The 27,683-nt window shown below is 33.9% G+C and overlaps 1 protein-coding gene across 13 annotated transcripts in view; it reads left to right on the forward strand.

Annotated features, from left to right (window-relative positions):
• Window positions 1-27,683, forward strand: part of KIF21A (kinesin family member 21A) — a 137,445-nt gene that overhangs the window by 98,476 nt on the left and 11,286 nt on the right. For 2 of the 13 annotated variants that reach the window (XM_020287546.2, XM_076007477.1), the window contains 18 exons: window positions 1,125-1,232; window positions 2,800-2,868; window positions 2,973-3,172; window positions 3,300-3,453; window positions 3,598-3,792; window positions 4,202-4,303; window positions 5,026-5,191; window positions 5,677-5,697; window positions 10,683-10,743; window positions 11,138-11,192; window positions 13,519-13,733; window positions 16,443-16,550; window positions 17,918-18,046; window positions 20,178-20,216; window positions 20,906-20,923; window positions 24,265-24,401; window positions 26,327-26,507; window positions 26,942-27,106. In XM_020287546.2, coding sequence (XP_020143135.2) covers window positions 1,125-1,232; window positions 2,800-2,868; window positions 2,973-3,172; window positions 3,300-3,453; window positions 3,598-3,792; window positions 4,202-4,303; window positions 5,026-5,191; window positions 5,677-5,697; window positions 10,683-10,743; window positions 11,138-11,192; window positions 13,519-13,733; window positions 16,443-16,550; window positions 17,918-18,046; window positions 20,178-20,216; window positions 20,906-20,923; window positions 24,265-24,401; window positions 26,327-26,507; window positions 26,942-27,106 — 2,123 coding nt within the window. The remainder of the gene's footprint in view (window positions 1-1,124; window positions 1,233-2,799; window positions 2,869-2,972; window positions 3,173-3,299; window positions 3,454-3,597; window positions 3,793-4,201; window positions 4,304-5,025; window positions 5,192-5,676; window positions 5,698-10,682; window positions 10,744-11,137; window positions 11,193-13,518; window positions 13,734-16,442; window positions 16,551-17,917; window positions 18,047-20,177; window positions 20,217-20,905; window positions 20,924-24,264; window positions 24,402-26,326; window positions 26,508-26,941; window positions 27,107-27,683) is intronic. The other 11 variants (XM_076007475.1, XM_076007478.1, XM_076007476.1 and 8 more) reach the window with 8 other exon arrangements.

Genomic DNA, 27,683 nt, shown 5'->3' on the forward strand with positions numbered 1-27,683 from the left:
CTATAAGCTTTTTTCTATTTTGAAAATTTTTTTTTTACTTTGTAAACTTTTTTGTTAAAAAGTAAGACACAAACATACACATTAGCCTAGAACTATACAAAGTCAGGATCATCAATATCACCATCTTCCACCTCTGCCTCTTGTCCCTTGGAAGGTCTTTGGGGGCAGTAACATCCATGGAGCTGTCATCTCTTATGATAACAATGCCTTCTTTTATATTTAAAAAGAAGGTTTTAACTATAAAACCTGAGGCTGTTTTATAGTTAACTCTTTTTTTTAACAAGTAGAAGGAGTACACTGTAAAATAATAAAAAGTATAGTATAGTACATTTACAAACCAGTAACATAGTTGTTTATTATCGTTATCAAGTATTATGTGCTGTACACAATTGTATATGCTATCCTTTTGTAAGACTAGCAGCACAGTAGATTTGTTTACACTATCATCACCACTAACATGTGCAATACTTCAAGCTACAATATTACTATGCTAAAACATCACTAGGCAATAGGAATTTTTTAGCACCATTATAATTGTATGGGACTATCATCACATGTGGTTTGTTGCTGAATGAAACATTGTTATGTTGCACATGACTGTAGTTAGATTATTATGTTGTGTAATTGCTGATAACAAAAACAATAGCTAAAAATTATTAGGTTCTTATTTTGTGCCAGGATCTGTTATAAATACTATGTAAGTATTAACTCATTGAATTCCCACAAAACTCTAATGTTGTAGAAATATTATCTTCATTTTATAGATGATATAACCAAAACCCAGAGAGCTAAAGTCAGTTGTTCAGATTCACACAGCTAATGACAGTAAACTAAATATCAAAATTTCAAGTTTTGATTCAAATTTCAAGTTAGAACAACTAAACATTGAATATGAAAAGCACAGGGTACTTAGCAATTTGATAGAAATGCATTAGAAGTAGAAATGTGTGAATCCTGTAAAAATAAGAATTGACCATTTAAAATATGCAGCAAGACTCTATGTTTCCATGTTAAGTATTCAGAATTCTAAGAACTTACTTCTTCTTACTTATTTAAAAATGATTTATTTAATGAATGTTATGATAGAGTAATCCCAATAGATGTATATATACCTAATTTTTTAGGTTCGCCTAATGAAACAAATGAAAGAAGAACAAGAGAAAGCCAGATTGACAGAGTCTAGGAGGAACAGAGAGATTGCGCAATTGAAAAAGGATCAACGCAAACGAGATGTGAGTGGACTTTAGCTCTCGGTTATATAAAAATAATGTACATTGAATAAGACTGTTTAATAAATGGAGGAAAAATTTCTGACAACTGGAACTATTAAATACAGGTTAAGGACAATACATAAGCATTAATTTTATAATACATTTATAAATGTATTATAATAAATGTATTATAATACATTTATTATTGGAATGTAGTAATTCAATATAAAAGTTCAGGAAAAACACTGTAATACTCTAAAATATATTTGGAGGCTTATTTTCTGGATGATGAGATAGAAGTAAATGGCAAAGAATGTCTGATTAGAGAGACCAAGGCACTGGTTGCATTATTATATAAGATAGCAATTTTAGGATGGTCCAAAAGACAGTGTCATCACTAGAGTTTCTTATAAGTATTCCTGGAAAAATAACTGATCGTCACTAGAAGAGGCTTTTCTAAGAACTGTACAAGTTTTTGTGTCTTTTGACTCAAGAATTCTACTTCTGTGGATTCAAACTAAGAAAATAATCTAAAATTAGAAAAATTACTATGTGTGAAAATTTTTTCACAACTTTAGGATTGTTTGTGAAAAAAAGTCAGTAGTGGGAATGGAAATAAATTATGGTCGATTCCATTAAATAGGTGGTTATTCATCATTAAAAATTAGGATTTGGAATCTGTATAGTTATATGAAAAATGACTATGACTTAACATTAAGTGCAAAGTAGCATTTAATAAGCGTATCCTTGATTACAATGAAGGAAATTTTGAAGGATACATACTAACATGCTAACTGTAATTGTGTCCGGATTATAGGTTATAGTTGATTTGTATTCTTCTTTCTAAATTTTTGACAATATGGTTACTTCTTTAAAATAAAAAATTATGACTTTTCCCCCATTATTGGTTAGTTTTCAGTCATTGTTCCTTTTTTCTTGCTCAACTTTTTCTAAATCCTCCCTGGAAAAATATGAACATACAGCATATATCCTAAATTATGTCCCTATAGAATGGCTTGAAGTAAATCATAATTAATTTTCTTTATCATCTAGAGTACCTAGAAACAAATTGGTAGTCAATACTGACATGTTTTATTGTCCATTTAACCACCATAATAAAATTCCCAATATAAAGTGCTAATACAATTAATATTTATTCTCCCTATATTTAAAACAGTTTATTATATGTATTATAAGATGACTGTATTAAATATTCTAAGCTGTGTTTCCTCCTGTTTGTGCCTCAGCCAGCAACTAAAACAAAATGGCTAACAAAATTAAATGTGACAATACTTGTAAAGCATTTAGAAAACTACTTGCACATAATAACACTATATGAGTGTTAAATAAAAGTATGTGGCACAGAAATAACTTTTCATCTTCCAGACAGGGATGGCTATATAAGTGTGTATTTGTGTTGGAATAAAATATCTGTGTCTGTGGTAATGGGTAGATACAAGGCTGTTAACTCAGATTCTGCTAAGAACTATTATAGTTCTCAGGGAGATGGGGAAATATGTCAATGCGGGAGTAGGAAGTATAATATCTTGTAGTTTACTATTTCAACTCATTCAACATTATTTTATAGCATCAACTTAGACTTCTGGAAGCCCAAAAAAGAAACCAAGAAGTGGTTCTTCGTCGCAAAACTGAAGAGGTACAGTAAGCCAAGTTGAACATTTGGAGGAAACATTGTGACTTTGAGATAAATGGCCTATTTCTGTAGGCTGATAGAATGAGTCACCTCTGTTGCTACTTCAGGTTACAGCTCTTCGTCGGCAAGTAAGACCCATGTCAGATAAAGTGGCTGGGAAGGTCACTCGGAAGCTGAGCTCATCTGATGTTCCTGTCCAGGACACAGGCCCCAGTGCAGCTGCTGTTGAGACAGGAGCCCAGCCCAAAATGAGAATTCCCGTGGCAAGGGTCCAGGCCTTACCAGCATCCACAACAAATGGAACCAGGTCCGCATAATTCTGTTCCTGCTGACCTCGGCCTTGTGGGCATTAATACTGAATGTTGTACCTAAATGAAAAAATGATCAAATAAGTCCATAAGTAATTACGTTTCTCTGTTTCTATATGGTTATAGAAAAAAATATCAGAGGAAAGGATTGACTGGCCGAGTGTTTACTTCCAAGACAGCTCGCATGAAGTGGCAGCTTCTTGAGCGCAGGGTCACAGACATCATCATGCAGAAAATGACTATTTCCAATATGGAGGCCGACATGAATAGACTCCTCAAGGTATGGACAATAGAACGTGGATATGCTGCCCCGTAGCTGACTGTTAATTTTAATCTTCCAAATCTGGTCCCTGGGTAACTTTAGTACTTAACCAAATTATTATGAATATCTTTTCTTAAAAATCCAACCTTTATTTCTCAATAGCAACGGGAAGAACTCACAAAAAGACGGGAGAAACTTTCAAGAAGAAGGGAGAAGATAGTCAAGGAGAACGGAGAAGGAGATAAAAATGTGGTTAACATCAATGAGGAGATGGAGTCACTAACAGCTAACATAGATTACATCAATGACAGTATTTCTGATTGCCAGGCCAACATCATGCAGATGGAAGAAGCAAAGGTTTGTAATTTCTAAAATGTCTAATGGCTTAATGAAAAGTATTTTTCTATTGTTTATTATTGAAAGCACTTTAAATTTTTGTATGAAAGAATTTTCTATTTATTGGTTGAATCTGATGCTTAGGTTTTATGTGTATACCACTCCCTGCCTGCTCTCCAGATTTCTCTGCTGATTTTTGTGATTTATGTGTTGTTTATACAACACATGTATCATTTGTTAACATCCTGCCTTGAATTCTTATGCGTCTTACCTTTTCAACAAGACTTGGGGTAGCGGTTATGTTTTACACTTTTCCGAGCAGTCTCATTAGCTAACCCAATACTAGCAAATAATTACATGAACCGGTAGGCTTTTGCCTTCTGTTTAAATGCACTCAGCTCAAAGTAATGACCATAATACTATGATGTAGGAAGAAGGGGAGACATTGGATGTCACTGCAGTCATTAATGCCTGCACCCTTACAGAAGCCCGATACCTGCTAGATCACTTCCTGTCAATGGGCATCAATAAGGTAAGATTTAGCTACACTATTCCTGAATACCTAAGTTTTGACCAATTCATTATTGTTTTGTTGATATTCTTATTTGAAAAGTATCCATTTTACCTTTTTTTTTTTAGTGTTCAGAACAGGCAATGATATTTATAGTAATTTCATTAGCTTCTTATGCTTGTGTATTAGAACAGATAAAGAAGAAATGGTTCCACTTTTACTTTAACAAAGAAAAACTTTTAAAAAAATTTCTCCAGGTGCAAACAAATTTGGCATCATAACTGGGTTAATACTGATTCTTTGTAGCTCAAAAGAAAATCAGAAAAGAAAAATAGTTGTCATGCTCCTCTTTTGAATATAAATGCTCTAACTTATCACCTATAAGAAACTGCTACCCAAATGTGGAAAGTGACAATGATTTCTGACTCACTTTTTTTACACATTGGGACTGTGTTATACTCTTTATGTTATGTCCTCTCATTTAATCTTCACGATGTGCCAGAAGATAGGTATTATTTATGTCATTTTGCATATGAGGAAACTGAGAATCAGGAAGATAAATAACATCTTGGACAGGTGAACTTCTCCAAAATCACCAAGCTAGTAAGTAGAGGAGCTGGGATGAATTAAGGTCTATCTGATGTCCAAGTCCATATATCTTATGCATTTACTACTTATACAGATCTTTCTGTGGTAGATTCTGTTTTGTATGACCTAAGATAATTTTTTGTTTGTTGTTGCAGGGTCTTCAGGCTGCCCAGAAAGAGGCTCAAATTAAAGTACTTGAAGGTCGACTCAAACAAACTGAAATAACCAGTGCTACACAAAACCAGCTCCTATTCCATATGTTGAAAGAGAAAGCGGAATTAAATCCTGAGCTAGATGCTTTACTAGGCCATGCTTTACAAGGTAATTTGGACTAAATTTTAGTTAAATGAATTGCATGGTAGCTTTGCTCTTTGAACATGCTGTAATGTACTTCTTTCCTCTATGGCTTTATTGAATAGATGCTATATTTATTTATGCTCTTAATAATTATTCCTTCTTTATTTTGCATGAGTAAATTTCGGGAAAGTAATTATTGTCATTCCAAGAAATAATTACCAACTTAAAAAGGCTTATTTAACCTTCATAAGCAATTAGCTTTAATGGGCAAAGATCAACCAAGTTTCTGAATTGGTTATTTAAATTACTTAAAATATTAACCAAGTTTCATTGCTTTACTCTGCATATCTAACTGCCTTAAAAAATAAGTTTATAAGTGTTTGCTATGGCATCTATTCTACATATCTTATAAATGGTACATAATCTTATTTTATATGGAAATTCTTAACATTGGATCTGTTTTGATTGGAGTATTGCTTTTTGTTTCCTTTTTGCTGTTATTTACACAGATCTAGATAGCATACCATTAGGTAAGTATGTTTAGCTTTCTGTGTACCCTACAGCTGCATGAATTACTAATTGTTCATGTACACTAATTGTGGTACATCTTATTTTTAAAATTGTTATTGGCAGTCAAGTGGTTTTTGCATGATCTTTTATGAAATGTATCCATGCCCACAAACATACTAAGTCTTTTTATCTTTATTAAACATTCCTGATTTTAAAATTCTTCTATGTTTAAAGAAGTATGCTTTAGTTAATTGTCTCTTTTACTATTTGAACTCCAGTGATTATTTGAACTCTAGCTTCACAAACCCTGTGAGTTCTTTCTCTTTCTTACAGAAAAAAAGTGGAATATATGTTCCTTTTAAATTCTTAAATATATCTATTAACTTGCATCTATTGTTTTAACCCCATAAATAACTTCCTTTTGTATATATCTTTGGTATATATTTGCCTTATTCTTATCTATTTTATTTTTGTAAAATTAGGCGCACACTTTTTGATACTGTAAATTGAACAAAACTATCCAAAGGATTTTATCTGAGCAGGTTTGAACAATATTTATAATCATAGCTTAGTATTTTGAAGTTGGAAGGGTCTTAAACATTATTGAGTGTAGAGGTTTTTGGCCTTTTTCTCCAGTCTTATAACATTCACAAGAACTACATCCACCCATCAGGGAAGTTTTATTACTTGTGATTTTTCTGAAAGATTATTTTAGAGCAGTTTTTATATAATTAAAATTATTTTTAAAATTGATCTTTTTTTCCTAATTACACAGTTTTCAAAAGTTTTTTAAATGCTTATACTTAAGGGAGAGGAAAGTAACTGAGAGATTAAATATAATTATCTCTCTATGTCATTAGAATTAATATGTTCTGTGAATCTGCCTTTATTTTAAACGATAAGATGTTACACAAATAAGATACATGAGCTATTTGATCTTTAGGTGTTTACCTGTTAATATTAAACTACTGTTTGCTTGAGATGAACTGCATTTTATATGTATGGAAAGTCTATTATTTTAAGCTGCTCAAGCTATGACAGGGAAAGGTGGAAGAAGGAACCATGTTAGGCTGTTTGAGTACCTGGCATTTGTAACAAGCATTTTTGCCATTTTACGTGTTATCAAGCATGTTTCTTCCCTTTCTATCTCTGTCTCCTCTTTCCCTCCCTTTTCTCTTCTTCCCCCATGCTCCTCCTCCTTTTCCTCTTCCTCTTTCTTATTCTTGTTCTCCTCCTCTACTTTGTTTTTCTTCTTAGTGACTCAAATCACAGGAATATATACTCTCTTTTAACTTTAAAGAAAAATTCTTTGATGTGCTTGTATACAGAAAAATATTAAACTACTAATTTGATGAGCAGTGTTACTTTATTTTACAACTTTCAAACAACTTACCATTATTTATAGCTTGAAGAAGGGTGGGGAAGCAGAGAGTGGAAATCCATTCAGCTGATGTAACCTCTAACTCATGGCAGAAATTTGCCTTAGGGATTGGGGCTCTCTCTAGATCAGAGGAGAAAACAATGGGAGGAGAAAATAATGAAATTTAAGTCTACAGAAGCTAGGTAGTCATAGATACATTGTTTTAGAAACTATTTATTTAGCACTCAATTTTATCTCAAGCATTGGTTTGGGTGCTGGGATTCATAGATAAATAAGATGCTGATCTTGTTCCTTATGGACTTGATGCCCTGCCGAGGGTCAAAGATTATGAACAGATTATACACTGCAGTGAGGGAGATCTATCCAGAGTTAATGGAAGCACAAAGTAGGGCCCCAACAAGAATGGAAGACTTGATGAAGGCTTTTTGGAGCAGGTGACATTTGATCTGAAAGATAAATGAAGAGAAAGAATTAGCCAGGCAAAAAAAACAAGATTGAAGGGGGACTAGAGAAGAGTCACTTCAGGCAGAGCAGTAGCACAAGCTAAGGCATGGAAATTTGTGTGCATGAGGCCTACAAACAGGTTGGTACTCTGGAGTAACGACGTGGAATGATGGACTTAAGGCTACAGGATGAGCCAGGGCCAGCACCCCATGCTAATAGGATTGTACTTGTAGCATTTGAAGAACATCTTTATTTTCCCACACCTATGTTGGGGTCCCTAAGGTCACCCCATCTTTGGAGATTGGCTAGAAGACTCACAAGTATCAAGATATAATTGTATTCTTGGCTAAGATTTATGAGAATATGTAGAAGAATACACAGCTGGACCACAAGGGAAAAAGGCATGGATGGCCTCTGGAGGAATTCATGTCCAGGCTTTCTTATGCTTTCTCCCTCCCACGAGAGATCACACAGAGTACCGTCTTCTCCCAGGAACAAAAATGTAGCAATATGTGTGCAATGTTTGTACCTAGGGAAGTCCATTAGACACTTAGTGCCCAAGGTTTTTATTGAGGATAGTCACATAGGTGCCTTCTGTCTAGCACCTACTAGAATTCCAGATACCTAGACAGAAAACAAATGTTCAACATAAGCCATATTGTTTGCATAAACATTCTAGGTACGGTGAGCCTCACTTATTGGCTAACTGTTGACTGAAGATACTCTGTGTTAGCTAAAGTCCAGTTTTGCAAGCATTCCTTTCTAAGGCTGTTACGTTAACTCTTTTCTGTATACTAGTTGTGTTATTATTATTGTTTTTAAGAATAATCGTTTTTTTTTGTTGTTGTTTTTTTTTTGAGACACAGTCTCACTCTGTTGCCCTGGCTAGAGTGCCATGGTGTCAGCCTAGCTCACAGCAACCTCAAACTCCTGGGCTCAAGCAATCCTTCTGCTTCAGCCTCCCGAGTAGCTGGGACTACAGGCATGCGCCAACATGTCTGGCTAATTTTTTCTACATATTTTTAGTTGTCAAGTTAATTTCTTTCTATTTTTAGTAGAGACGGGGTCTCGCTCTTGCTCAGGCTGGTTTTGAACTCCTGACCTTGAACTATCAGCTGGCGTCAGCCTACCAGAGTTCTAGGATTACAGGTGTGAGCCACTGCACCCGGCCGATTTTTAAGAATAACCTTTTAAAAAACCCAATCATGGTTAACTTCCAATGAAATCCGACTGTGAGACTTTACACTGATGTGGATAAACTTTAGGGCATTTGGAAGTTTTGTCTATGCCTTTAAAGCTTTAAAGCTGCTGTGATGAGAAAAGAAGCTAGCCTTGGGCTAGAGTTGGGAGTACAACAGTGAAGTGATGGTGTGTCCTGCTGCCCAGATAACCATAGTGCTTCAGACCAAACTCAGTCCTTAAAGAGGCATCTGACTTGGTGACTGCCTGGGTAGGATCCTTTATACTCTGTACAGGTTGGTTATGTTAAGTCATAATTGTCTCTAAATAAGGCATACATGCATAAGCAGACGTTAAGTGGTTTTTACTAAGCACTCACATAGTGTGTAACATTTGGTTTCATCATTCTCTACGAGAAAAATACTAGCAAATCTTAGCCTGCATGGGAAAACAGAGGCTTGTCCTTTCTTTATAACCTTATTTTCTATATCATCAACTAATTCAGTCACCTTAGCACTCAATTATCCTGTCTGTGAAGCAATTACTGAGCCTGCCTCTAATGGTAGGCTTTAAGATACACGTTGCCTTCAAGACCAGCATTGTCTTCGCTTCACTTCCCTTTGGGTCCTAGATGTGGTTCCATTTTAGATAATACTACAAAGTATTCCTGAATTTCTTTTTTCAATTTGAGGCAGGGTCTTGCTATGCGGCTCAGGCTGGAGTGCCATGGTGTGACCATAGCTCACCAACAGCTCAGATCTCTGCCTTAGCCTCCCTAGTAACTAGGACTACATACAGGTACACACCACCATGCCCAGCTAATTTTTAAGAACTTTTATAGGGACAGGGTCTCATTATGTTGTCCAGAGTGTCTTGGACTCCTGGCCACAAGCAATTTTCCTGCCTCGGCCTCCCAAAGTGTTGGGATTACAGGCATGAGCCACTGTGCCCAGCTAATTTTTTCTATATATTTGTAGTTTTCTATATATTTTAGTTGTGAATTTCTATCAAGGTGTCTGCCAAAGAGTGAGGAAGGGAACATTAGTGGAGAGGAATTAGTTCACCCATGTGCTGCAGGTCACCTGTATAATATAAAATTAAAAGTTAAAAGGGGATGAGTCTTATATATTTTTTCATTAATTTATATTATTCATAATCTTGTCTTCAAGTTTGTGGAATGATTTTGTCATAAAACATATATATTTTAAAAGCTCCTGCACCTGTTAGAGACTTGCTAGCATTTTAAATAGTTTACATTCTGAGGGTGTTTTATTTACTGACTTCCTGCTAGTTTTATGTTTGATTTTTTTCCCCCCTTTTCACTAGTGTGTTATAGTTGTTCTGAAATAGCAGTGGTTTATTCGTATTAGTTTACAGAGTCTTTGCATGCCAACCTATTGTTTTTGTCTTCTGTGTACATGTGAATGAGCTGCATGCTAATGTGTGACTTCTGAACACCTTCACACACTTTTTCTCTTTACATGAAGGCAAAAATAAAAGAACTTTAAAAAGGAAAAATATTTAAGTATACTGGCCTAACTGATAAGCAACAACTATTTACACTTATATAGTGTTCATGGTTGGTTCAGTACATAAAGGAAGCTCATGTAGCATTACTTTAACCTTGTATTTTTAATCAGTGGATTTTTGTATGTCTGGATGGTGCAGGATAAATACATGTACTCTGGAAAAAAAATATATGTATATATATATATATATATTTACCCAGATAAATACATGATCTCATTCCCATTCTATGATGTTATTCTTCCATGTTTTACCATTCAGATTCATAGTTTTCCTATTTCAAACGTATTTTCCTCATCCTGGGACATATAATCAAAGGAGTTTTTTAGAGCTATTTTTCCATGATTCTATTTAGATTCTCTACTAAAACCAAAGTGCCCATACTGAGATATACCATCTATTACAGCATAGGGCTTACAGTCACCAGTCTGTGACATGTGGATAACACTTACATTTTTGGACATTGTTTTTTAGAAAATGTAGAGGACAGTACTGATGAGGAAGCACCGTTAAACAGCCCAGGATCAGAAGGAAGGTAAGAGAGGCTTTAGAAACTTAATAGATTTGACTTATTCCTATAATATTTTTACTACTTTTATCTTATAATATCAAACAATTGCCATAAAACAGAAGGAGTTTTGAATTTAATGGCTAATTGAATAGCACTAGAAACTGTAATGTAGAAAACAAGCTAAGTCATGCTTTACCACCACAAATTTTAAAATAAAAATACTGAAATATTTAAGGAAGATAAATGAATTATTTTTAATGAATTCATTTTGATTTTAAATATTATCTTTCTGTGTTGCCCATAGGCATGTAAATTTTTTTCATAGTTGTAAATATAGAAGACACACATATTATAAATAGGAACTTTTCCATCATACGTTCCCATTTAATCTTGTGGTTAATTATTTGCTTGTATATAGCACACTGTCTTCAGACCTTATGAAGCTTTGTGGTGAAGTGAAACCTAAGAACAAGGTAAGGAAATTGAAAATACCAGGTAAACATTTTTCTACTGTTCTTTGTTATCACTATTAAACATAGGTCTCACATTTGAGTCTTAATAGATGAGCAAGTAGGCATGCTTTTACCAAAGCTCTTCCATGGGTAAGAAATATAGTTCTTTATTCCTCTTTAAGTGGTAACTGAAAAGAAATTTATTGCAAAATTTCTTCTTGGTGGAACTTGGGCTTTACTGTATTGTTGTACTTTTCCCCAGTAGATAAGATAGGATTACGGCAGCTCATTCATAAGCTGCTGGTTAACTAAATTTTAGACCCTGTAATGGGATACAACATAAATCATTAGATTGGCAGGAGATTTTTGAAATTTTTGAGTATTCTAGTATGTTCTTAAATGTTTATTATTTGTTTAATTAGTGTCTTGAAATGGTTTGAATAATAAGTCAGCCCTTAATTATCATGTGTTAAAATCATATGAGGCTATAATGCATATTTATAGGGTTTTTAAAAAATAATGTAAATGATCCATGCTGTTAATGTGTAAGATAGCTATGGTACATTTCAGACTGAGTGTGGTCACATTGGAATGGATTAACTAATGATCTTAAAATGTTTAAAGACGGAGAATTCTTGTAGTGCTTAGTAAATATTGTTGAATGCATGCATTGAATCAGGACCTAAAAAAATAATACCATGCAAATGGACAGGACAGATTTAAGGCCCACAGTGGCTAATTAGGTAACGTAAATGAGTAATTTGGCTGGATATAAAATAATGAATAGGTGATCATTATGATTACCTGGAGAGTACATGCCCCATCTAAAGCAAATAGCAACTAGGAAGCTTTGCTCATTTTCCCCATTTGGGAATATGGGCCTAAGGCTATCAGATCCTCTGTTTTTTCAAGAGATGTCTTAAATGTGGATTTTTTTAATGTAGAATTTCCTGATCTTTAAAATGCCAGCCAAGCCAATCAAAAAAATATCTCTAGGCCCCTTATATATGTATGGTCTTTGAGCTACTGGCTTGGCAACATGTGGTTTGTGTTTTCTTATCCTAAGTGACTAAACAGAGGTTACCAAAACTCAAAGAAAACATTCTTATATGCTTTGGATCTAGTCCAAATCGCTTAAGGTAAATTTCATCTTTCAGGTCCTGTGAAAGCCTTGTTAGTCATGCCCCTCTGGGACACCAGAGAGAGAGGCCAAGTGGAAGCTTAAAGGTCATCTCCTGAAAGAACCACTGTGGTTAGGAATGCCCAAGAAAAATTCCTCTCTGCCCTAGGCTCTTGGCAGTAGAGAGAACTGACAGTGTGAAAAATGACTGCAGGGCTTTTTCTTTGCAAAAGTTTTCTGAAGTGCTGTCTGCTACTTCTTTTGAATTGCACAGATCTCATATCATTTCTTTTTCACTCATTCAAAAAATGAAGTTGGTTATATAATTTAAATAGGTATGTACCAGCACTATGTTAAATGCAGGGGTATAAAATTAAATAAAATTGGATGCCTACCTTCTAGAAGCTTATAATCTGGTAAACCCTTGGATTATCTGTTAATACCTTAGTGATAGCAACAGCCAACTCTGAGCAATAACAGGGTAGTCACTTGGTTTTCAAGACTAAGGACAGGAATGCTTATAGTGAGTTTAGAGTCTAGGAAAATAACCTTTCTCTCTGTGCTGCTTCAAGCTGGTACTTGCTAGAGTTGAATTGTCCAGTGGGAAGATTAAACACATATTTAAGGTATCAGGGGGGAAGTGTTACAAAATTGAGAAAACATTTAAAATTTATATTAAAAGAAAGCATTTAAGCATGGGAAAATCAGAGTTCAGTTAAGGTCCCCTGCAATTATCTTTTGGGAGAATTTCTTTCTTTTTCTCTTTTAAATTATTTGTTGAGGGAGCTGGACACAAGAGTGGCAGGATAGCACAGTAATATTGGAGGCAGATTGCTTGGCTTTGAATCTGACTTTATCACTTACTTGCTGTATGACCTTGGGCAAATCACTTAGCTTCTCTGTGCTTCACTTTCCTTATTTGTGAACTGAGATAATGATATTACCTATCTATATGCTAATGTAATAGTGTGTTTAGAAAAAGAACAGTGCCTGGTGCATAAATGCAATACAAATGTTGGCCATTATTGTGGCCTCTGAAGGTCTCATCTGGCTATAGCTCTGGCTTGTCACTCTCTTACATGCTGCGTTTGACACACTTGTTAGTAAAAGACACCCTAAATGTTTTTACCTATAAATTTATATTTACTAATATAAATCTCTATTCTCTAAGCACCTTCCATGCGAAAGTTTGCTCCTGATTGCTTTTTCCTTCCATTCTCTGACTAGGCCCGAAGGAGAACCACCACTCAAATGGAATTGCTGTATGCAGATAGCAGTGAACTAGCTTCAGACACTAGTACAGGAGATGCCTCCTTGCCTGGCCCTCTTACACCTGTTGCAGAAGGGCAAGAGATTGGAATGAATACAGAGACAAGTGGTACTTCTGCTAGGGAAAAAGAGCTCCCTCCCCCATCTGGCTTACCTTCTAAGATAGGCGGCATGTAAGTTTGGCCTGGCTATACTAACTTCTTTTCTTTTGGCTTTTTTTTTTTTAATATGCATGTTGCTAATTTCTTATTTCTATTTTTAAAAAAATTATGTAAATTAGATCTCTAGTTTTCAAAGTAATTTCTGTTAGGTGTTAGCTCCCCTGATTTTTTGGACAGTCAAAATCATTTAAGATGAGATGTTTTTTGTTGAATTGTGTTATCTTGTCTCTCAGTTTTAGGAACTTTCTTAAGGGCTATAATTTTTATAAAGGTTTAGCTATGAATTACAGACAAAACTTACTTAGAAATATCTAAATTATAGTTATACCTGTAAAGCCATTATATAACCATTAGATATAAACAGAAGCTTTAAAGAGTCTTAAATTTGCTCTAAATTACCTATATTCTAGTTCTAAGAACCTTATTAGGATAGTAAATCTTTGCTGACCATTTTAAAGGAAAAAGAAAAATACAAATTTAATACACGTCGAGCTTTCCTAATTCTTTACCTTGAAGCACATTGCATATTTGGGATGAGTGTAAACCCAAAATATTTTTATTGGTATTATTAAAGATTTAAAGGAAGACAGTCTCTTTTCTATCTATGATAATCTGAACAAAAAACCTTCTGTTCAAAAAAAATCTTGCTTAGAATTTTTTCATTATAATCTTGGGGACAAAGAAAGATTTTCCCACACAGGCCAGTGTATGTGTGTATCTTTCATATGTGTGTGTGTATGTGTGTATGTATGTTTTGATAGTTATATTAAAATTAGATCACACTGGTTAAGATTTCTTAATGACACTTTCCAAACTAACTCTCACATATGATCTAGCAAATGAGTTGTGAAATGAATACATCTCTGCATTGAGGCATATTGCTCCCCCAAAATGTGGCCTATATGCAAATAACACAAAATAACAAACTCTCTACCCTTAAATAGCTGTTTTCCATAACAGTCTTCGTTTTATAAAGATACTTCTATTGTCTTCTATTCAGTATTCCCATCTGCTACCCTTTGTTCCAAAATAAATTTAAATGATGACAGAACTTTCTTGCATGTGCTTGAGGTGGCCTGTGTACTTAACGATTGGATCCGCTGTTACAGATTGCTAACCAGTATAGCTATGGCTTCAGTGCTTTTGTGATAAGATCATAGTAAAAGAATGCTTTTGATGAAGGCAGTGATATAGAATTGAGGATACATTTTAGGCATTTGCATGTGCTCAGCATTTAGTATATCAGATGAGTAGGGACTTTTGGAACATCAAGACTAAATCTATGGCCTGGAATCCAGATTCAGGTAATACCTTCTATTTGCCTTTTTTCATTTGAAAAATGTATCCTTTATGACAAGTTGTAGAAAATATCTTTTGGTATCTGTCTCTTTATATAATTTAAGTTTTCATAAATTCAGTTGCTTGTCATAATTTGTAATTCTTTCCAAATCTAAGAGTTGGTCACATGCTTGGTGCAGTAACTCTTATAAGCCATTACTGCACTTTTATTTCAAGAAGTGAACTCCTTTAACTCAGGTGATCCTTATGATTTACATGATGTAGAATTTCTAAAATGGGATTTTCTCTGATTAGAAAAATCAACCACACTAAATTTAACTATATTTAGTTTTAACTTTTAAATAGGAATCATGTAAACCCATTCTGGAGGTTTGCTCTCTAATTCCTTAGTGTTTGTTTTTTTTTAAAATATTAATATAACAGCCGGGCGCGGTTGCTCACGCCTGTAATCCTAGCTCTCTGGGAGGCCGAGGTGGGCGGATTGCTCAAGGTCAGGAGTTCAAAACCAGCCTGAGCAAGAGCGAGACCCCGTCTCTACTATAAATAGAAAGAAATTAATTGGCCAACTGATATGTATATAAAAAATTAGCTGGGCATGGTGGCGCATGCCTGTAGTCCCAGCTACTCGGGAGGCTGAGGCAGAAGGATCGCTGGAGCCCAGGAGTGTGAGGTTGCTGTGAGCTAGGCTGATGCCACGGCACTCACTCTAGCCTGGGCAACAAAGCGAGACTCTGTCTCAAAAAAAAAAAAAAAATATTAATATAACTAGCCAAGAATAGAAGGGATATATTTGCTTCAGTTAAAATTCATTACTACCATACACAAAAATCATAGTCTTGAATTTTTAATTGTATAGCAATCATTCAACATTTAAAATTTATAGAGAAGGATTTTTTTTAATAAAATATACATAGATACTAATTAGTACCTAATACTAGGTAAGCAAAATAATTGTGTAGTATTGTTTTTTTGTGATTGCCTGTAGTACTATTTTGTGCTCATATCTAAATATTAATTCATTAAGTCTCATTGTTTCTCATATTCTGATATTCTAATATTTTTGTTCTTGCAAAACTATAAGGACAATTTTTCTTTACCTGAAACAATTTTCAATGAAACATGAACATTTTTATTTAAAATAAAATATTTATCATAGTTATTTGACACTAAAGCATTGATATTTACATTCGAAGATAATAAATTTGCACATATTTGAATAGGATTGCCAATTTAAAAATTTATATTTGTAAAGCTTCCATCAACTAGAAATAAGTCATGTAATATTTTCTTAGTTTTATTTTTTGTTTTCAAGGAATAATCTTTCTTAAATTCTAGTCGTTAACCTGCCAAAAATTTTAGATAGAATATCTACCAAAGTACATATTTAAAATTAGATAACTAAAGCATCTTTTTCTGTTTTAGTTCCAGACAGTCATCTCTATCAGAAAAAAAAGTACCGGAGCCTTCCCCTGTAACAAGGAGAAAGGCATATGAAAAAGCAGAAAAATCAAAGGCCAAGGAACAAAAACAGTAAGTTACTAATGCTTTTTAAAAAATGTCTGCTGCACTAAGAAGCTAAAGAATAATAGTGAAATTATTGTGCCGATTTAGGCTGGCTTTCTGGTTATGACTGATTTGACTAATCAAGACAATCAAGTCAGCTATCAGCTTGACTCAGTGGTTTTCTAATTTTTTTGGTCACACACAAACCTATAAAACTATTTGAGCACTTGTCCCCGATTATGTCCACTTACTTAATTTTCGCTTATTTGTGTATATCATTGTAAGAGTTCACATACACTTGAGGTGAGGCTTATGAGACCTATATTTCAAATAGTGTTTTAGAAAAATTTGAAATTAAATTTGACTGTTATTTGATAAAACTGACATTGACTCTGCCTCTTTAGAGTGGCAAACAAAGAACTACTATTAATCATAGGGTGTGATGTGCCATTTTCTTGCTGTTGTCTCATGTTTAAATTGTTGGTATTATCTTGTTTCTTTAGTGTGTTTAATAAAGGTTAGTTCACCTAGCAATACATAATATAATTTGATGATCCACCTAAATGGGCATTTATAAATTGCAATACCACATCATGCACAAGTTGAATGCATTAGAGCCATTGTTACTCTACCACTCCTCCCTCAGGTTACCTAATGTGCTGCATGAGACAGGTAGATCTCAGCCCCATCCTTGAGGGAGAGCAGCTATGCCAGTCTACATTTAAATGTTAGTGAAGTGAATTTATTTTATTTCTGTAATGTAAAAATAAATACAAAAAGAAGTGTTCGTATATTTTCTGTACCTAAGTGGACAATCTTGTCATTCTTCTCTTCTGTGCCAAGATGCACACTCTCTACTTTGACCACTGCTTTAGCTGACTTGAATGTCGTAGAAATCGTCCTTCTACTCATCCTTGCTTCCTGTATTTAAAGATCTAACTTGCCTATTTCTACTGAATCTAATGGCCCAAGAATAATTGGGAAAGGGGGGATGGAGCAAATAAGTAATTTAAAAATAAAATGATGGAATCAACGGAATAAGCACATTGCTCTTAAGCTGTCTGGATCTGTTTCCTCATCCATAATGTGAGCAATTTGCTCTCAGCTCTAAAATTGTGTAATTTTAAATTTGGCTTGCTTGCTTTTTGATACTGACTTCCGATTTCAGCAGGCAGAACCTTTTCTTTAGTGCCATCTTGTGGCCAATGTAACAAAATCCAGTGGAAAAAAATTTAAATTGTTCAGAATGCATTTTACCTTGCAAAAAAAGGAAGAGAGGAAGGAAGGAGGGAATTCTCTAATGAAAAGCTTTTTATAAAAGCATGTTTCTTGTAACTTTTCTAACAAATCATAACCAATTAAAGCTACCTATTTAATGTTGTTTTTTCTTGTAGCTCAGATTCTGGAACCTCAGAGGCTAGCCTTTCACCTCCTTCTTCCCCACCAAGCCGGCCCCGTAATGAACTGAATGTTTTTAATCGTCTTACTGTTTCTCAGGGAAACACCTCAGTTCAGCAGGATAAGTAAGTCATTATGGAAAAGAGCCCCAACTATTCATGCAGTATTCTGAACCTTTCAATGCAGTCTATAGAAAACAGCCATCTCTGTGTGGGAGATGAAGTCTGATTTGTGAACTCTTGTCATATTTTATGCATTTTTCCAGTGGGAAAGGAATCATATCACAAAAATTAGAGAAAATTATTTTCCTGCTGAACATTATTCCCTGTTGCAGATTCGCATTGCTCTACTTTCAGTACTCGTCTTGCCTTTTCTTTTACAAGTAAATTAGAATTGAAAAATCTTTGAGACCACGTGAAGTTTGAATTTCTTGGAATTCTTCAGCTTGTAGGAGCCCACGAAAGCCTCTGATCCAGGCAGCCTGAGTTGAAAAGAGGCAGATTGTTTTACCTTTGGTGGCTATAACAGCTTACAAAGACCATTGTTGTATGTGTAGCATGTTATTATCGTTTGATCGTTCTAGACGAATTTACCACAAAACTTCAGTAATTGTGTTCTTACAATAAAAGATCACCTTTATAGATGGAAGGGGTAGGACTGGGAGAGTGTTGTAAGGAAGGAGAGGCGGGACACATATGGACAATGTAATGTTCATACAGTTTGAAGTGGAAAAGTGTCTGCACATTGAGCCAGAATCTCTTGCAAGAATTCAATACTAACAGTACTGCCATAAGTATTAACTGACATGTCTGCTTGGAGTTTGAATGATAACACTGAATGTATGGACTTGCCAATTACCCTCCCCCGACCCAGGTTGTTTGTTTTCTATGCTATTGTCTCCCTATATATTTCAATGGTCTCTGAAATTTATAGAATGCCATTTAAGATCTGCCTGGCATGTTTAAATCATGTTAAATGGCTCTATAAATATAGAGAAAGACACCGTCATTTTAAAAGAACTTTTAATTTACTGAATTTATGGGTAATTTTTTTGTGGGTTCTTTATTAGATTTTAATATTAACCTATAAAATATCTATATAATCTGTAGATGATAAGTCCTTTAAATTGATCTCGATAGGTAAATATTTTTGTGTGTTATTAAACAAAATACTCTTTAACATTGTTACATCATTTCTTTCATTAATTTAGAAAAGTAGAACATTAGGAATGTCTTTGCAAAGTCCATTTTCATTATTTATATCTTCATTTTTTATATCACAATTGCTAAATTATGTCTACCTTGCATTTACAGTCATAACATTTTCTGTCAGTCTTTTGATAATCTCATAGTTCCATATTTTCTACTGAAATATTTTATGAGTTACCAATCATTTGACTCTGTTGTCATCTTTATAAGCTAAAAGTTAGAATAACTAACTACTGTACACTTTCAAAGACTTGCCTACCTTTTATATCACTTTCTTTGTGGCTCCTTTTTGAGACCACCATATTTTACTAGTGAGATACAGATCCCACACATTGTTCTCTCGTTCCATGCCAGCACTCATATCCTCATTCTCCCAAAGCCTGTTAAACAATCTAAATAGATTTTCATAATAACCAGATTCACTGCCAGTCTTGGAGGCTTCAGGATAGGGCTAATAGGAGTGGCTTGCCTAATTTTAAAATCCCTCTAAAGTCTCCCAACTATTACTGAGCGGCTCCCTAGTCAAAAGAACTCAGTGTTTTTGAGACAAGTTAAAACCAAGGGTTATTCAATTCTGAGTAATTTGCTTTCCATGCAAAAATACAATGTATTTGTGTACTTTCAACCTTAGAGTCTAAATTTATAGTAATAATTATCAAGATGAATAAAATTCATTAATAGTTATTGAAATGGGAACCTTTTTTTCTAGTACTAGTCAAATTAAATAGAACAAACCTTGAAGTGGTATATTTCATGTACTTGATATTGTTCCTCTACACAGCCTAAGTTGTAGAAGTGAGGGTAGATCAGTAATAGAAAGTTTTCCTACAAAAGTTTTGATAGAAAATATAAGGATCAAATTTTTTACATGATTTAGCTATATGTTAAACTTGCAGATATTCAGTGTGAATAGAGAAGCAGGGCACTATAAAGGAAATGTTTGCTGTATTTCTGTTATTCATGCTGTTGATTTTGAGTCCAAAGTCAGTGTCCTTACCTGTTGACATCTGTATTCTTTCTTCTCATAATTCTAACTCTTTCACTGTAGGTCTGATGAAAGTGACTCCTCTCTGTCGGAGGTACACAGGTACTTTCTTTCTATCTTTCCTATATTCTGGCATTTCATTGATATTCTCAAGTGCCTTCTTAGAAATTCTAAGCAAGTTTCATTTTTGTTGCATGTGTCACTTGTTGTAAATCATATAAATGCACTAATATTTTTAAACATATTAATTTTAACCCATTTTTGTGATCATACCTTGTAGGTAAGATAGTGGTCAACTTTTTTTGGTATAATAGATTAAAATTGTGATATTTGTTTTCTGTCTAAAATATAAATTTGTTCTTCAAAAGAAAGTAAGTTTTATGAATATTTATGTCAAGAAGGTTTGTTCCTCAATAATTATTTCCAGTGCCACAAAGTGTAGGAGATGGATAAGGTATTTTTTTTCTTGTTGGTTTAACAATTTTAAGTAAAAAAGTTATATGATAAAAAAAAGTATGCTAGGAAAAAAAAAGGATACCATCATGCCAAAAAAAAAACCAGAAAGAACAAGAAATAGACACTAAAAGAGCTTTTAAAAAATAATAGTGACTATTTTTTACTGATAGATACAGTTTTAAAAATAACAATGTTACATTTTTTCATGTTGGATATTTTAGGAGGCCCCTAATTTCTTTCTCTCTTTTTCTCTCTCATCTCCTCTCACCATTATCATTTTGTCTCCTCCCTCTTTGTGTTTGTTTCTCTTGTTTTGTGGCCGTTTTGCTGATCAGCAGCAGATCTTCCAGAAGGTAGGCAGGGGGAGGGAGAGGAAGTTAATCTTATTCACAGTGTTACAAAATTTTACTGGTTTGCATGGAACAAAAAATAAGTGTTTTTCAGATCAAGTCTGTTGTACAGATTTGCAATATTTAACATTAACTTAAGCTGTTTTAAAAGTTAATTTTTATATTTCAGAATGTGACTAGATTAATTCTAGAGAAATATTATGGATGTATGTTTCCAATATCTGTATGTTTTCATTATCTTTAGTAATCTATATAAAATATTAACCCTAATATTCAGAATATTTGAGAACATTTAAAAATATTTAATTAATAAAATACCATGTTTAATATTGAGGTTATTTTTCCTCAGAAGACTGAATAATCGATATTATTAATAAAATATGTAAGAATGAAAAAGAGGCATCCTACTCTCCAGGGAATAACTGTGCCATACATAACTGCCTGGGGGCAAATATTTACTGAGTCCTTTTGTAATATTATAACTGTTGACATGATAGAATTGTATTGTTGGTTATATTATCAGGGGAACATTTAATAGATTCATAGGATAAAGCTGGCAATCTGAAGGAAAGAAATCTTTTGGAAACACAATATTATACAACAGAAACACAATATTACATAATTTTTTTTCTTAGGGTAATTTGTGTCATTAAATGCACATCAAAAACAGCTCTTCTACTGTGAACATGAATTGTTTTCTTTACAATCAGCTTTTTGGGTTATACATACAAATAATTTTCTGTTTGAGAAGTAATAGTAGCAGCCTACTGTTCATTACAAACATACCTTTTCAATATTTGAAGCAATATTTATAATTTGATGGCTTTAGTTCACAACTATGAATCTTATATCAACAAGATTTCAAAATGACAGATTCAGACTTTTGACAGATTCAGATTTCAGTTTTAACCTGGTTAAATTGTTAGATTACAAACAAGTTGCTGAGCATTAGTTTTAAGAATCTAAAATTGATACATGTATGCAAATAATAGCATCAGGCTTCATAATTATATATCCATAGATAATAATTTCTAGTGATGAGAAAATCCTTTCACTTTTGAAATCATTAACACTAGCCCATAAAAATAAATGTGTTTTTTCTGAGTCTAAATTTACCTGCTTTAAATTTCTATTCATTAGTCTTTCATCAGCCTTCTTCATCTGTACCAGAATTAATCTAATACCTCTTTGTGTATATATGGCAGCCCTTTAAATATTTAGCCCTTTCAAACTTTGCTATTGTATTCTCTCTCCAATGAATGTTCTTTTATCAGCTCAAGTTCTAGTTTTATCATCTCTCCCTTTTATATATAACATGATCTACAGATACCTCATTCTGCTTCTACTGTTTTGGAAAGGCTCCAGTATTTCAATGTTCTTAAAATGTGGCAGCTTCAACTATATGCCATTCTAAATGGGGTGTGGGCAGAATACAGTACATTCATTTCTTTCTTTCTCCTGAATTATTTACTTCTATTGAACAAATCATCAATAGCATCGGTAGGGGAACCATAAATTGTTAACTCCATTGATCTTGTGTTCAGTAAACATACCCCTTTAGTTTTTTAAATGTGGGCTACTGTTAAGCCTCTATCCTACTTGTAGCATTCTTTTCTATCTTTGATGTAAATTTTATGTTTAAATTTTATCCAGTGGTTATATTAGTGCTAAGTAGGTACATAAAATAAATGAATTTTGTTTCAGTGATTTTTCCAGGCAATAAAATATAGTATCCATCTCTTTAATATGTCAAGTTAATAAACATGCCATCTCTAGCTTTAGGACTAGGTCAAGATTGACTAGATACTGAAGATATTCCAGATTGATAGTGACATTGACTCTTTAAGTGTGATTCTTTAACCACCTGTGGGACTGCTTTACAACAGTTCTATACTTGCCCACTTTGCTCATAAGGGTATCATTTCAAAGTCTTATTGTATAGGCTTTATTGGAGTCAGCATATACTGTGAATATGACACATCCCTAATTTGCTGCCTATTAAACCCTACGAAGAACTTCCCCTATGAGATTTATGAGTCCATGTTATCTCTTACTGATGAGCATTTGTTTTTAAGTGTTTATAAAATAATATTTGTTTAATATATTTTTCTGTGAGACTCAACAAGAAGTTTTATCCATTTGTAATTTCTGAAATCCACTTTTATTTTTTCAGGGAAATCAGTTCTACATGTTTTGTCCCTTTTATTGATCTTTGTGATTTCTTAAAGTACTGACAATGATTTTTGCCTCCACAATGGCACACACTGGCAAAACCCTATGATAATAATAACTTAAAAATAGAAATACATGAACTCATTGAATAAGTCTGCATTTTCAGCTCTAACTTATCTTGAGATCCCCCATTTCTTCTTACTCATTTCTGCCCCTTGCATCTTAAAGATTGCTCTCTTTTATCAAGAAGATAGAAACAGAACAGTTTTGCTTTATCCCTGTATTTGTCCTAATACGATGCCATCTGTCTTATATAATAGACATATTTTAACATAATTGTTCTTCCTGCTTTGAGCAAAGGTACATTTGGCTGATATATTTATCATGTCTTAATTAGTTATCATCTTTAGCCATCCCAACATAATTATTTCAATTCAGATTCTATCTTAAACTTTTTAGGATAGGGACAATATTTTGATAATCTTTATAGTTCCTTCCATAGTACATAGCCCAGTAGCAAAAGCAGAAATATTAAATGCATGAGAATGCTCCCTAAAGAGCTTCACTATTATTTTAAATTCTCATTTTTTTTTAAATCTTCTTTGAAACTTTTTTCTTTGAGGAGTTTTTGATCTTTTCGAACCATCCTCCATTTAGAATATCTGTTCATGTAATCATTCCTGCATTTTCTTCAATTTTTGTTTGAAATCTGCTTTCTTAGTATTTTAGGTGGTATGTATGTTATACTTTCTCTGTTATTTTTTGGACATATAATTACACTTTAGCATGACATAGAGTCATGTGTTCCAGTTATTTATCACTTCTTCCTTATTTCTCAGAATTCAGTATACTCACGCAACTCCCAATATTGCTTCATTAAATGTTGAAGAGGTGAAATTGTTAATAAGAAAGTGTAGACGTATTATAGGTTTTGCTCTTTGCAGAACACAACTGCTTGCAGATGCCTACTTAGTTGATGTACTCTGTCAACTCCATCACTACTGTTACTATTTCACACTTTTTCTCGGTCCTTTTGCTTAAAAAATAGTCAGGAGAGCAGTCTGTATTTTATTACTAATTATTTATAAAAACTTCTTAAGGTTAGACAAAAAATAAAACTAGTCTTAAGATAATGAAGTGAATCTTGGTTTGTTTGTTCTTCCTCACCCCAGGGGCATAATTAATCCATTTCCTGCTTCAAAAGGAATCAGAGCTTCTTCACTTCAGTGTATTCACATAGCTGAAGGGCATACAAAAGCTGTGCTCTGCCTGGATTCTACTGATGATCTCCTCTTCACTGGATCAAAAGGTGCTAGCAATTATCTAATGCAGAAATTTAATAGGATTTTTTTTAATGATTCAGTTTTTAACAGGCTCTAAAAAATGACAAACTATTTTAAGACCAGTAAGAATCTGATCATGTGGTTCAGCCACTAAATTGTATAAAATATAAAATTATTGCACAGTTGGGAAGAAAGTAAAACCTTTGTTGATGTTTTTGAATACAATGGACAGAGAATGCATCTGCCTACAATATTTGGGCACCTATTGCATGCAAGGTCCTGGATTTTGTAATTCAAGTTATATACAAATCTATAAAAGGTCATGAAAATGTATTAATACAATGTGTGAAAGAGAATTAGATGGGTAGCAAATCACCATTTCTTGAACACTTACTATATATCAGGGGCTATGGTAGGCACTATACTAATATATCACATTTAATTCTCACAACAATCCCAGTGAGATGCATGTTGTATCATCTTGAAACTCAGGATTCAAGAGATTAAGTAATTTGCTCAGGTAAATTTAGCAAGTGAGTGGAAGAACCAGGATTAGAAATTTAGGTCTACTCATCTCCAATCCTGTATTTTAACCCCTTTGGTGTAATTGCAAGCAAGTGGAAACCAACTGTGTATACTTTGAAGAGTTACAGATGAGCAGTTTGGGGGTTTCAAAAAAGAAAGAACTTATGCCCAGCTGTGAGAAATAAGGAAGACTTTGACAAGGAGGCATTTGGGATGAACCCTATAGGATGGTTTGGATATTGATAAGCAAGGATGGATAATCAAGATTATAGAACAACATAAGCAGAGACATGGAGGTAAAAGTGGGGTATGTTTGGAAACCAAGTTGGAAAAGTAGAATATATATGTAAGAGAAGTGGTGGGCAAAGAGGCTAGAAAGGTCAAAAGGAAGCATGTACAGGAATTTGGGGAGCTAGTGAAAGTTTTTTTAGCATTTAGAGATATTCCAAGATTTACTTTAATCAGCAAATATTTATTGCTCATTGTCTACGAGGGAAGTATAAGAATCTAGCTAGAACTAAGAATAATGGTAAGCAACTCCTCAATTAAAAAAAATATGTTCTATGAAAATGTCATACTTTATTTTTTCTTTTTCAAAGAGACAAGGTCTCACTCTGTTGCCCAGGCTAGAGTGCAGTGGTATGATCATAGCGCACTGCAGCCTCAGACTCCTGGGCTCAAGCAATCCTCCCACCTAAGCCTCCCAAGTAGCTAGGACTACAGGGATGTGCTACCATGCTTGGCTAATTTTTTAATTTTTTTTGTAGAGGTGGAGTCTAGCTATGTCACCTAGGCTAGTCTTGAAGTCCTGGCCTCAAGTAATCTTCCCGCTCAGCCTCCCGAAGTGCTGGGATTACAGGTGTGAGCCACCAGGCCCAGCCTGAAAATGTCATTCTTTTCCAATGATTCAAGTTAAATGAATACCTCTAGGATAATTAGATATTCAACATGTTAGAAAACCAAAATAGAACAGATTTGTGATTATGTTTTTGGGTCAAAAATAAAAATAAAATCCATCCATCATTGACCCTGGAAAGAGAAAGGTGTATGTGTTTACGAATGTGGAAAGTGTTGTGAGAAGGTAGTAGTATCACCAAAGCAGAATGCTTTGAAGAGGCTTGTTTGAGACTTCTATTTTAAATTCAGGGGCAATATGAAGGAAGACTCTCTTGATATTACTATTTCAGAATTTTATATATTTTTTTAATACCACGTGATACATACACCAGACATTCCTGACTTTCACCTGATCTTTTACACCTACTTTGCTTTTGAACCTAAGTTAACCTGCCTGTTGCAGGTTAATTGAATAATTATTATTTTCACTTCTTTGTATAGAAGAGAAATTGTTTAAATACTTTTCATTGTTAAGATAACCTAAAGTAGTTCACATTAACTGTATTTCTTTTTTTTGCATTTTTTTTAGATCGTACTTGTAAAGTATGGAATCTGGTGACTGGGCAGGAGATAATGTCACTGGGAGGTCATCCCAACAACGTTGTATCTGTAAAATACTGTAATTATACCAGTTTGGTCTTCACTGTATCAACATCTTACATTAAGGTGTGGGATATCAGAGATTCGGCAAAGTGCATTCGAACACTGACGTAAGTAACTTAAAGATAAGTAACATAAGAAGTGAATATCTCTTTTTTATTTTTTTATAAAATATAAGAAAAGATAGGACCATAAATGCATTTAATTTTTTTTTTGTATCTGTCCACCCCCAGAGAATGTTAAAGTGTTCGCTGTAAAAGCACAGATAAAATAAGAAGTGGGGGGGAAATAAAACTGTTGACACCATAAAATGTAAGCGCCTGGTATTAGATAGGAAGGAATAAACTATGTATTTCATCTGTGACTAAGTACACATTTCACGTTTTCTCCCTCCCAAATAGTAAGGTAGGCACTGTGCAAAGGGTGGCAAAAGGACAAGATTCTTCTTGTTGCCGACAGCTAGTTTCCTAGGAATGCAAGGAATTCTAATCTGAACTCAAGTCTAGAAATGTGATGTTTTTTGCTTTGTTTTGTATCCGTTAAGGTCTTCAGGTCAAGTTACTCTTGGAGATGCTTGTTCTGCAAGTACCAGCCGGACTGTAGCTATTCCTTCTGGAGAAAATCAGATCAACCAAATTGCACTAAACCCAACTGGCACTTTCCTCTACGCAGCTTCTGGAAATGCCGTCAGAATGTGGGATCTTAAAAGGTAGAATTTTTAAGAAAATGTACCTCTTCCACTTGGCAAATACAACTTCAGACATTAATAACATATTAGAGCATATGAAATCTAATTGTTATAACCCCAGAAGTTAATGTAAAATCATAGTCTTTTCTATTCAGCACAACACACCTAAATGTTACTTCTGTTCTCATTAGCAAACAATTTTCTCTTTTCTTTATCTCCATTGCTGGAGAATAAAAGGATATGGAGGAAAAACTGAATTGAAATGTTATACTCTCTTAGTATTTGTTCACAAATTGTGTTGTTTACTAGGAAGAGGCCAAGAGTCTCCTCCTGGTTTCTGCAGTACCTTTGAAATAATAAATATTTTTTGTGACATTATTTAAGTGTCTTATATCTCACATTTTTTAGTTTATAGAGTTAATTTAATGACTTTAGGCATAAATGCTCACAGGATTTTTGATAATATAAAATAAAATATATGTAAATTATGAGGTATTAGGAAGATAAAATGGCAAAAAAAAAATGGTAAGTTGAAATGTAGGGCATTACATCTTTCATTTGATTTTTATTTACCATGAAGTATGAGCTTTTATTCTTT

Source organism: Microcebus murinus, chromosome 10, assembly GCF_040939455.1.
Source record: "Microcebus murinus isolate Inina chromosome 10, M.murinus_Inina_mat1.0, whole genome shotgun sequence".
In the NCBI taxonomy this organism is placed as follows: domain Eukaryota; kingdom Metazoa; phylum Chordata; class Mammalia; order Primates; family Cheirogaleidae; genus Microcebus; species Microcebus murinus.